The sequence below is a fragment of the Galeopterus variegatus genome, unplaced genomic scaffold, assembly GCF_000696425.1.
Source record: "Galeopterus variegatus unplaced genomic scaffold, G_variegatus-3.0.2 Scaffold2126, whole genome shotgun sequence".
Classification (NCBI taxonomy): Eukaryota; Metazoa; Chordata; class Mammalia; order Dermoptera; family Cynocephalidae; genus Galeopterus; species Galeopterus variegatus.
This window is the reverse complement of record NW_007728237.1, coordinates 72,252-84,132: the sequence shown is the minus strand read 5'-3', so window position 1 is coordinate 84,132 and position 11,881 is coordinate 72,252. Positions and strand designations below refer to the sequence as shown.

At 49.2% G+C, this 11,881-nt stretch overlaps 1 protein-coding gene across 2 annotated transcripts in view; it reads left to right on the top strand.

The window, feature by feature from the left end:
• Positions 1–237: 237 nt before the first annotated feature.
• Positions 238–11,881, top strand: part of HAUS8 (HAUS augmin-like complex, subunit 8) — a 24,142-nt gene continuing 12,498 nt past the window's right edge. Inside the window, exons 1-3 of one of the 2 annotated variants that reach the window (XM_008580536.1) lie at positions 238–280; positions 3,309–3,373; positions 8,248–8,303. In XM_008580536.1, the coding sequence (XP_008578758.1) occupies positions 252–280; positions 3,309–3,373; positions 8,248–8,303 (150 nt within the window). In that variant the 5' untranslated portion in view covers positions 238–251. Of the gene's footprint in view, positions 281–616; positions 683–3,308; positions 3,374–8,247; positions 8,304–11,881 lie in introns of those variants that run through there. The other variant, XM_008580537.1, reaches the window with a different exon arrangement.

Genomic DNA, 11,881 nt, shown 5'->3' with positions numbered 1-11,881 from the left:
GGCGGGGGCGGTACGTCTCCAATCCCCGCCCCCAACGCAGACAGGGCCCGCCCCTCCGTAGCCACCTCCTGGAGCAGGCGGCCGAGACCAACAGCGAGGCGAGATGGGGGAGGCGCGTGCGCAGGGCACGCCCCTTCCGCATTCAGCCGGCGCGCCGCCGACGCGCGGCCACCCCTCTCAATATGGGCCGACCCGCGACGAAGGGGCAGGCCCGACTGGGAAGAGCCGGCCTTTGAGTGGAAAGCGGGAAAATGGCGGATACTTCGGGGCGCGGCGCCGGGTGAGTTGAAGAGCCGCGGGTGTGGGTTTCTGAGTGCCAGAGGGACGGCCGTGGCTGAGACTGGGGCGCACAGGCAGCAGACTGGAGGCCCTCAAGCGATCCTGGAACCAACCCCTGGAGGGAACGCCCGGGACGTGCAGGCCCCGGAGACCCCGCGGCGTGCGGCCTCTGCGGTGACCCCGGACGGGTGGCTCAACCTCTCTGGGCCTCGCCCTCCGCTGCGAGATGGGGCTGGTGACGCTGCTCAACCGCGTAGGCGTCGTGTGAGGCTTCAAGGCTGTGAGGACAGTGCCTGGCTGTTCACTGTGAGCTGCTGCTCCTCTCAGTGTCATTGTCACTGCGCATTGGGCGAGAGGTGGGCCACCGGAGGATCTCCGCTAATGCTCCCACCTGCTTTATGAGGTGCATCCCATTTACAGTGGGGATGATGAGAGTCGAACTCTTAGTGGGTGCCGGGAGTGATTCTGAGGCTGTGCTGCTGTAGCTTGTTCATTTGGCCAGTTTACTGTGCCAGGTGCACACTGCAAAGAAACAGGCCAGCGGAGGAATCACTCACGGTTCCTCCCCCGCCGCTTGCCCTGACGGTGAGATTAATAGTACGGTCTCCCAGGTACAGGTGAGCTATCTGAGGCACAACCCCCCAACCCCCCCCAGTTCTGAGCAGGTCTGGCCTGGATCCCATTCAGTTTGACTCTAGAGCCTTGGCTCAGACCCCAGAGTAAGTACGTCCTTTTGGCTGTGAGACTCTGAGAGTGGTGGGGAGTGATCGAGGATAAAGCAGGTGAACAGGCAGGAATCTGTAGGGTTGGGAGGATCCCAAGAAGAGCTCCCCACGGTGGCCTGGAGGTGCCGCAGCATGGCCTGGGCCTCTCTCTTGGGAGCCCGCGCAGAGCAAGCAGGGGGCTGCAGTGACAGTGGGGCTGCCCCTGGTGACGGCAGCAAAAGTCCCAGTGCCCGGCCTCCCCTGACCCTCCACTTGCTCCCGAGAGTTGCTGGTCTCTGTCCCTGGTTTGCCCCTCCTGCTCGCCCAGACTGAAACCTGGGAGTCATCCCGACCCTCCCCCCGCACCCCACATCTGATTTGTCAGCGACTCCCTATCTGTGCTCTACTGGGATGCCAGGCTCCAGTCATTCTGTCTTTACATTGAGGTGGAGTGCAGGTAGCATAAAACTAACCCTTCAGTGACACCGAACACATTCACGATTTGTAAAATCACCATCTCTATCTAATTCCAGAATGTTTTTGTCACTCCAAAAGGAAGCCCTGTCCCCATCAGCAGTCACTCCCCGTTTTCCTCCCCTCAGCCCTGGTAACCACCAGTCTCTCCTTTCTGTCTCCCTGGGTTTACCTGTCCTGGACATTTTATATAATCAGGTCGCATGCTGTATGGTCTTGTGTTTCTGGCCTCTTTGACTCGGGATGTTTCTGAGGTTATTCGTGTTGTAGCAAGTGTCAGGACTTCATTCATTCCTTTTTAGGGCTGAATGATATTGAGGCTTTGTTACTTCTTGGTAAGAGTTTTACAGCACCTTCTCAATGCTGCGTGTCTCCAGTCCCGTGCTTCCATTCACCTGTTCCTCATGCCAGGGGCTCTTAACCTTGAGACTAGCAACATCTGGGGCTGGATCGTTCTCTGTGGTGGGCCATCCTGTGCACTGTAGAGCGTTGAACAGCGTTCCTGGCCTCCACCCACTATACCAGTAGCACCTCCTGTGTTGTAACGGTCAGTAATGTCTTCAGATCCGATAGGATTAATGTCCTTCTAGGAAGAGACACCAGACAGCTGTGCACTCACATTCTCTCCACAAGCCCACAAAGGGGAGTTCGTGTGAGCACATGCTGAATGGTGGGCACCCGCAGGCCGAGAGAAGAGGTCTGAGAATGAAGCCCTTATTGCCAGCAGCCCGAGCAAACGCACAGTCCCTAGGACAGAGTGAGGAGCAACAGCAGGCTGGTCCCTGTCCTTCTAGAACTTTAGAGCCTGTCTTCTCACTGCCTGCCGGTGGTGTTCATGAAACACAGCTGTGACATTGTGCATCTCCTGCTCCAAACCCTTCCCCATCTCCCTGTTGCCCACAGCAGGGCTCGACCATCTACAGGCTGCATGTGAAGCCAGAACGCCCCTTTTTTTGTACGGCTGGCAAGCTCAGAATGATACGTACATTTTTTAATGGTTGTTAAAAAGAAAAAAAAGATTATTCCATGACTTATGAAAATCACATGATGTTCTGATGTCACTGTGTGTGAATAAAGTTGTATTGGAACACAGCTCACCCTTTTCATTCTGTATCTTCCAAGGTCTCTTCCCGCTAGAATGGAGAGTTGAGTAGTTGTGACAGCAACCGTATGACTCACAAAGAGGAAAATATATACTCTCTGACCGTTTATGGAAAATATACCCTAAACTCAGCATTCAGAGCCCTTCCAGCCTGGCCCAACTGTCTGTCTTTCCCGACTCCTTATCCCTTTTCATCTTGTGTAACTAAATGATAGGGCTGATCAGTTATGTTTCTGTGTCCCATCATTCTCTCCTGTCTCCATGCCCAGCCCTTGTTGAACCCTGGTCTCCAATGTCCTCTGTCACAACCTGGGCCAAGTGTGCTTTGTTACACCCTTCCCACCTCCACTGTTCCTGCCTGGGCCACCTGTCAAGCTTGTCTGACGAAAATGCTGATCTTCCCTCTCCTGGAAGGAGCTCCCTGTTTTGTTCACTGCTGTGTCCCAGTAGCAGGGAGTAGGCACAAGAACGTTAGATGAGTGAACAAACCCCTGGCTGATTTGAGATCTTCCCTGCGTGGTGCCCTTCCACAGAGCTCTTGTCATGCTCGTCCCTTCTCAGATCAGGCGTTTGGCTCTGCTGTGTTGCTGGTGGCTCTCTGTGTCTCTCTTGTTGAGGTGGCCCAGCCTCGCTGAGATTGTCTTTGGGCAGCGTGAGGAAGCCCGAGCTACAGCTGGCGGAGGCCCCTCGCTGGCTTCCCTGAGCTTGTATTGCAATGAGATAAACAAGAGCTCTCTCCCCTCTCATAGGAAGCCTTCTGCAGCCGGTCCCAATACGCCTAGCGGTGCCAAGACGAAAGGGAAAAGAGTACAAGGTGAGCAACATCAGAGTCTGTGTAAATAAAAAGTGATTTTTTTTTTCTCTCATTAAGGACAAAACAGGCCAGGGAAGGGGGCTATGGCTCTACTTCCTTGTAGTCAAATGTCTTTGGGGATTCTAGGTCTGATCATCTAGTCCCGTGGCCAGGGATGTAGCAGGAGATGGTGTTGGTCCTCGTGGGCACTGAGGGTCACTTCCAGCCATGGGGGTCATGGGCTGTGTCCAGAACCCGTCCCTTGGATGCGTGGGTGTGGAGATCATAGCTGAATGCATTATCTAAAGTCAAAAGTCTCCGTTCCCACTGTGAAAGTGCGTCAGCCTAGTGGGGTGCCCATACGTCCCATTTCCACCTGTGCTGCTGGCGTCCCTGTTAACTCCCTCTCCCCTCAATGACTCTCAGCAGTGCCTGGCTTGACCGTGGATTCTAGGGTCTCCCAAGTTGGAGGTCAAGCCTATGATACAATGAAGTATTTTCCATGCGTGCCATGTGGTAGTGCCGGATTCAGAGAACTTAGAGCAGAATTTTAGTTCCAAATGAATCAAGGTGTATATGTTATAGAAGTGCTTATTAATTTCACATATGAAATCTATTATATATGGTTTTGTTTTGTTTTTGTTGGCTGGCTGGTATGGTGATCCGAACCCTTGACCTTGGTGTTATGACACACCGTCTATTATAGTTATGTGCCGCCTAGTTCTTGATCACAAACTATATCCTTCATTTTAACATTGCTTCTGTGAAAAAATCCTCCACCGTTTAAGACAAATGGGTGTTTTCTAGCTTTCCTAAAGCAAACAGGTGTGTTCTAGTTTTCCAAAAACTTGAAACCACTTTTCTTCTCCACTGTCCCTCGAGCCTCAGATCCTTCCTGGTTGAGCAAAGCCTTTTGCTGATGGTTTTAGGAAGACCCAACACAGGATGATCTGATGATCTCCCCCGCTTGGAACTGGCAGCATCCTTCTCCCTGACCCCTCTCTCGCTGTCTGGCAGCAGACCCTCGGTGTGTCTTGGTTCTTTACTGTGGACCCTGCTCGGTCCTGGCCTTGACCCTTAGGTGCCTGCACCATTAGAGTGGCCTCCTGATTGTCCCTAGCATCAGGGCACCCACCTGCCCTGTCCACTGAGCTCACTGGCTCTACAGACACAGCACGTCCTTGCTCTGGGGATGCTCAGATTGACGACCCTGCTCCTTGGCTCTCTCGGGTTCCCTGTTAACTATGGGTGTGCCTCCTCTCGTCTCTGGGTTGCAGCTGCAACCTCAGTCCCCAGTGGAAGAATCAAATCCGGGCTCGAAGCTATGGTTTCAGTCACCATCTTGCTCAAGTGAGCTGTCGAGCTGTGTGACACTAACTACGTCACTCTCCCTGGCTCTCCAGTAGTCAGGGAAACCTGAGCTCTACAGGCACCTATACAAAGTACAGAATTATTCAGTTGACATATTCCTGAGCACTTAGCACTTAGCTCTGTGCCTGAAGGTGGAATGTAGCAGAAAGTAAAAGGGACGAGAATCCTGGGCCATCAGGGGGCTTGCCTTCTAGAGAGAGTCGACTCAGGGTGTTCCACAATGATGGATGCTGTGAGGGAACCAGCAGGATGCAGGTAGGGCCAGCCCTGCCTGGTGTGAGCTGAGCTGAGCCGAGCCCTGACTGAGGGCGGTATGGAGCGAGCCAGCTGGTTGGAGGCATAGGGGGTTGGGGTGACAGAAACGGAGTGAGTGAGGAGGTGACAAGGGCAGAGGCAGGGGCTGGTGGTGCAGGACTGGGAAGGAAGGTTCTGGGAGGCACTCAGGCCTCACAATGGCAAGTGCAGCTGGAGGCCGAATGAAGGATGTTTTGGGGAGGAGGGAGTGAGCGATCACTGCAGCCAGGGCTGCTGATGGCTCAGAAGACCAGGACTGGGAATAGGTCAGTGAGCCTAGCAGGAGGGTGGTCTTGCCCAAGGGAGTTTCAGTGCAGTGGTGCATCTGGAGGCCAGATTGGAGCGGGGCTGGGATTCAGGGAAGAATGGAGGAGAGGCAGAGGAGTCACGAGAACAGAACGCTTGGGGTGTTTGCTATAAAGGGGAGCAGAGAAATGAGGAGTTCAACAGAGGGGGTGGAGTTAACACTGCAGTGTGTGGAGAATGGAACCTGAGGGGTGCAGGACAAGGGTGTCCTCATGGAGGTGAGGGGTCAGCTGTAGCCCTGGAATGGAAGATTCACTTTATCTCAGAGCACATAGGTCAGTCCACATGTGCAGCCTGTGCGGGGTGGGGATGGAGGCAGGATAGGAGACTGAGATTGGGAGGGGGCTGGATGCAATGGTGGAAGGGTCTTCTGGGGCTGCTCTGTCCTCTCAGTGAAACAGGAAACAAATCATCAGCCGAGACTTGGGGATAGAGCAGCATAGGACCTGGGAGTAGAAGGGAGGGGGTGGGGGACAGAGTAGAGGACTGTGCATACAGGATCGCTGGGCAGCATGGAGACCCCCACCCCTGGAGGCTGGGGTGACAGTCTGCGTGCTCCATCACGTTCCGTTTTTCAGGAACAGGTGTGGAAGGGGACTTAGGGCCGGGCTGCCACCCAGGGATTTGTCTGTCTGAAGACGGCCAGGATGAGCCCAAAACCCAGCAAGGCAAGCATTAAATCTTACATGTACCTTGACTCCATGTTTAAAGTCCTCTACATGCTGGTGCAGGGGTAAGGTCCCTAAGACCTCAGACAACTCTGCTCCTGTGGCTTTTCTGGTCTGAGGCCATGCGTTGGCTCTCTCAGGCTGGCGTTCCACCCTGGTAGCTCTACAAGTTTAGGATCTCCAAAGCAGTCCTGCTCTCACGGCTCCACTAGACATGGCCTTGGTGGGCTTTCTCTGCTGCAACTCAGACCCCACATTTCTTGGCGTTCCTCTAGCAAACTGTAGTGAATCCTCCCCTGGGACAGATCTCTTCCTAAGCCCTCAGGCTTTTCCATACATCTTTTGAAATCAGGGTGGCGGTTCCCAGGCCTTCATAGCTCTGGCATCCTGTGAGCCTGTAGACCTAACACCACACGGATGCCGCTGACGCTTCCTGCTTGTATCTTCCAGAGCTGTGGGTCCAGCCACACCTGGGGCCAATTTAGCCACAGCTGGAGCAGCCAAAGCAGCTGGGGTGCTGGTGTGAGGCCGTGGTGCTGGTGTGAGGAGTAGCACACTGAAGTGGCCCTGGGCAGCGAGCCCATGGAGGGTGCCTTGGGCTTGTTCCTCGAGAGCATTCTGTCTCCCCAGGCCTCTGGGCCTGTGTTGCGGAGTGGCCCTGGAGGCTTCTGCAGTGCCTTCAGGACCTTTTTCTCTTCTCTAGATAATCCATTTCTTCTATGCTAATCTCTTTAGCAAAGAGTTGCTGGGCTACACCATTAATTTCCTCCCTTAGAGACACCTTTTTACTCACTATGTGGCCAGGCTGCGAGTTTTTCAATTTTTCACTCTCTGCTTCCTTGTTAATTAGAAATTTCTGCTTTACCTCATGTTTTTTCTGCCATAACTCAGTGTAGGCTGTTGCAAGTAGCCATGTTGCTTCCTGAATGCTTTGACCAGATGCCCTGGGTCAGCACCTTCAAGTATCACATTCCATAAAGCTCTTGGGCAAGAACAGAATGCAGTCAAGTTCCTTGCCAGTTCATAGCAACAGTGACCTTTGCCCCAGTTTCCAATAAGCTCCTTCTCATTCACATCTGAGATCTCCTCAGTGTGGCCTTTGCTGTTTATATTTCTTTCTTTCTTTTTTTTTTTTTTCCTTTTTGTCTTTTTTACTGACCAGTAATGGGATCGCAACCCTCGGTGTTGCGCCCACACCGCGCTCAGCCAGTGAGCGGGAACCGGTCTCCACATGGGATCCGAACCCTCGGCGGGAGCGCCGCCACGCTCCCAAGCGGCGCACACTCCAGTGTGCCACCGGGCCGGCCCTGCTGTTTATATTTCTGTTAGCATTCTGCTCACCACTGTTTAACCATCTCTAAAATGTTCCAAACTCTCCTCACCAGCATCTAGGCTTTTCTTAGTCTGTTCCTCCAAATTCTTGCAGCCTCTGCCCAGTAACAATTTCCAAAGCTGCTTCCACATTTTCAGGTATTTGTTATGAGCAAGACCCCACTTCTCTGGGACAAGTTTTCTGTATTAGTCCACCTCTGTTGCTTAAATATCTGAAACTGAGTAATTTGTAAAGAAACAATATTTATTGCTTACAGTTTTGGAGGCTGGGAAGTCCAAAGTCCAGGGAACACATCTAGTGAGTGCCTTCCTTGGTGATGACTTCAGTGACACAGGATATCATGTTGCAACAATGGCAGAAGCAGGAGAGAGAGAGAGAGAAAGAGAGAGAGAGAGCTTCTCACATGTTCTCCTTTTAATGTCCTCAGAATCATGCCCATGACCACCATTAAACCATCAACTTATTAATCCATTCACTATGGTATGTTCCTCACAATCTCATCACCTCTTCAGGACCCCACTTTTCAATTACTGTAATAAGATTTCCCACCCTCTTACACTGTCACAGTAGGGGTTAAGTTTCTAATACATGGACTTTGGGGACACAATTCAACCCGCAGCAGGCATATTCCTTAATCTTTCTTGATTCTAGCTTCTCTGGAACTCTGTGACCCCACCCCTGGTCTAGGGATTTGCATACAATAGGTGTCCCATAAATGTTCTTGCATATAGCAGGTATTCCATACATGCTTGAGATACTGAAAAACAAGATCAGAGAGGAGCAGGGGGAGCCATTGCTGCTGTTCCTGTTGAGCAGGGAGGGCCACAGTGCCTGGCTCTCTGGGATATGGGGTCTGTTGGGGGGGGTGGTCTTACAGTCCATCCACGTAGTTTTGTCATAAACTAACAATGTGTCCCCCACAGGTGGAAGAGTGGTCGAGTCTCGATACTTGCAGTATGAGAAGAAAACAACCAAAAAGGTAATACTTGATTTACATTTGAAATGGTTCTGAACGTCGGTCATGGTAAGTTGGAATTCTGAGCCTAGTCATGCAGGCTGCTTATAGCCTGGTCCTGAGTGAAGCACTTCAGGATACCTGCCCTGGTGCCTTTGAAATCGTCTGCCCTTCATGCTTTATCTGTCGCCAGCAGCTGATCGCTTTGAGAATCCCTCTTGCAAAACCATGACCTCTTTTGAAACATAAAATTGTAATAAAATTGTTTTTTCATCAAAAACCCTAATAATTCGGGCTGGCCCGGTGGCGCACTGCTATAGTGCGCCGCTTGGGAAGTGCAGTGGCGCTCCCGCCGAGGGATCAGATCCCACATACAGACCGGCTGCTCACTGGCTGAGCGAGGTGCAGGGGCAACGCCGAGGGTTGCGCTCCCGTTGCCGGTCCCGGTCCGGTACGGGCGTGACACTGGGGGTTGCGATCCGTTGCCGGCCATGAAAAAAGAGAAAAAAAGGAAAAAAAAAAAAAACCCTAATAATTCGGGCTGCCCCGGTGGCGCACTGCTATAGGGCGCCGCTTGGGAAGTGCAGTGGCGCTCCCGCCGAGGGATCAGATCCCACATACAGACCGGCTGCTCACTGGCTGAGCGAGGTGCAGGGGCAACGCCGAGGGTTGCGATCCCGTTGCCGGTCCCGGTCCGGTACGGGCGTGACACTGGGGGTTGCGATCCGTTGCCGGCCATGAAAAAAGACAAAAAAAGGAAAAAAAAAAAAAACCCTAATAATTCACTTTCCACATTCTGAAGCAGTTCTGTCCAGTGTCCAGCACACAGTCCTTGGTGTGTGACTGGCATTTAAAAAAATACCTGCAGATTTTTAGAAAAAATCTGTGGGCAAAAACAACATGCTTGAATCACCCAATATCAGAAGAAGAGTTTAGTAAACTACCGTGCAGCCACACCGTGAAATATCTTGAAACCATTGAACATAACGGCATGAGCAATACTTAACCACGTGAGAACTTGCTTTGTGTGAGGTTTTAGAGTGAAAACAATCCATAGATGATCCAATTGTGTATTTTGTTTCTATTTGTACCTGCTGAGGATATGGTCCAGCCAAGGATTTCCAAATCTTGGTTTATGATAAACAAAATTGAGTTAAATCTTCATTTCTGCTCCCCATCTTATACCCTGGGTAGGGAAGGTGGCAGGTTCTTGAGAATGTGGTTTATGATCCAACCTAAGGAAAAAGGATGCCTTTGTACGAACTTTGATAAGGCTTCTTGGAGTGATCTTCAACAAAAGCTCACAGTCTGTGCTCCACATGCCATAATTTTAATGGTGCCATGCAAGCTTGGTTACAGCGCCCCCGTGTGTCTGCATCCCGTAATATTTTAGGTCTTTAAGACCTCTTCTTTTTTTATTTTCTTTTTCATTTTTTAAATCAGGGTGTAATTTACATAGAGTCAACTCACCCTTTCCAAGGTTCAGCCAGTTTTGACAAATGCAAACAGCCCTGGAGCCACCTCCACAATCAAGATACAGAACAGTTCACCTCTGAATCCCCTTGTGCTCTGATGGAGCCAGCTCCCTTTTCACCCCCAGGCAACCACACAGATCACTTTTGGTCCCCACAGCTTTGCCTTTTCCAGAAGGTCATATCAGTGGTGTCACACAGTAGGTAGCATCTTGCCTCTGGCTCCTAACACTTAACAGAGTGCATTTCAGTTTCTTGCACCTTGTTCCATACAGTTTTTGGGTCCTTCTGATGGTTGAATAACATTCCATTGAATGGATGGACCACAGTGTGTTCATTTCTTCCAGGAGTGGGATTTCTGGCTCATAGAGTAAATGCATGCTTAACTCTGCCCAACTGTTATCCAGAGTGGCTGCACCATTTTTACATTCCTCTCAGGCACACAGAGTTCAGGCCATCCTAGTGGGTATGAAGTGGTATCTCATTATGGTTTTAACTTGCGTTTCTGTAGCAATTAATGATATTGGGCATCTGTTCCTATGCTTATTTGCTATTCCTATATCTTTGGTGATGTCTGTTCAGATCTTTTGCCCATTTTTAAACTGGGATATTTGTTTTCTTATTACTGAGTTTGGAGAGTTCTTTCTTTGTTGTTGTTGTGTGTGTTTTGTTTTGTTTTTGGCAGCTGGCTGGTACAGGAAACCGAACCCTTGACCTTAGTGTCACAAGGCCACACTCCAACCAACTGAGCTAACTGGAAATTCTTGAGAATTCCTTCTTTATTCTGAATACCAGCTCTTTATGGTGCTTTGCAAATACTTTTTCCAAGTCTGTGGTTTGTCTTTTCATTCTATTAAGTGTCTTTAAGGAGCAGAAGTTCTTGATTTTTATGAAGTCCTGTTTATCAATTTCTGCATTTATGGATTGTGCTTTTGGCATCTTATCTAAGATATCTCTGCCTAACCCAAGATCCTATGTTTTCTCCTGTGTTTTCTTATACTAGTTTTATAGTTTAGATTTTATATTTAGGTCTGTGATCCATTTAAAGTTACTTTTTGCATATGGTGTGATGTTGGAATTGAAGGAATTTTTTTTTGTAGTCTATGTACGTCTTGTTGTTCTACCACTGTTTGTTGAACTGTTTCCTTTCCCCATTGTATTCTCTTGTCACTTCTGTTGAAAACCAGTTGACCATATGTGTGTACATCATGTCTGGACTTTATTCTTTTCCACTGTTCTATGTGTCTATTCTTATGCTAGTTCCCTGCTGACAAGATTACTGTAGCTTTGTACTAAGTCTTGAAACCAGGTAGCAGGAGGCCTTCCCCTCTATTCTTTTCCAAAACTGTCTAGTCTCTTTTAGTTCCCTTGCATTTCCATAAAAATTTTAGAATTAGCTTATTTTCCAGCAAAACTCCTGCTGGGATTTTGATTGTATTGAATCCATGGATCAGTATGGGGAGAATGCCATCTTAACACCAAGTCTTTCAATCCATGAACATGGTATACTTCTTCATTTATTTAGATCTCCTTGGATTTCTTTCAACTTTGTTTTGTAGTTTCCAGACTATAGATCTTACATATATTTTGTTGAGTTTATACCTAAGTATTTGGTGTTGTTTAGTGCTATTGTACATAGTACTGTCTTTTAATTTCAACTTCCAAATTTGTTCATTGCCACTGCATTGCTAGAAATATGATTTTTTAATATTGACCCTGTGTCCAGCAACCTTCCAATATTAGTTAAGATTCTCCAGAGAAACAGAACCATTAAGAGATGTGTGTGTGTGTGTGTGTGTGTGTGTGTGTAAATATATATGTGGATGTAAATATATAAAAGGAGATTTATTATGAGGAATTGGCTCATGTGATTATTATTATTTTTTTTAGATTTTTATTTATTTTTAAATTTTATTTTGTCGAAATACATTGTGGTTGATTATTGTTGCCCCTTACCAAAACCTCCTTCCCTCCTTCCTCTCCTCCCTCCCACCCAACAATGTCCTTTCTGTTTGCTTGTCGTATCAACTTCAAGTAATTGTAGTTGTTATATCTTCTTCCCCCCGCCCCCCTGGTTTTTGTGTGTGTGTGTGTGTGAATTTATTTATTAATTTTTTTTTTTTTTTTTTT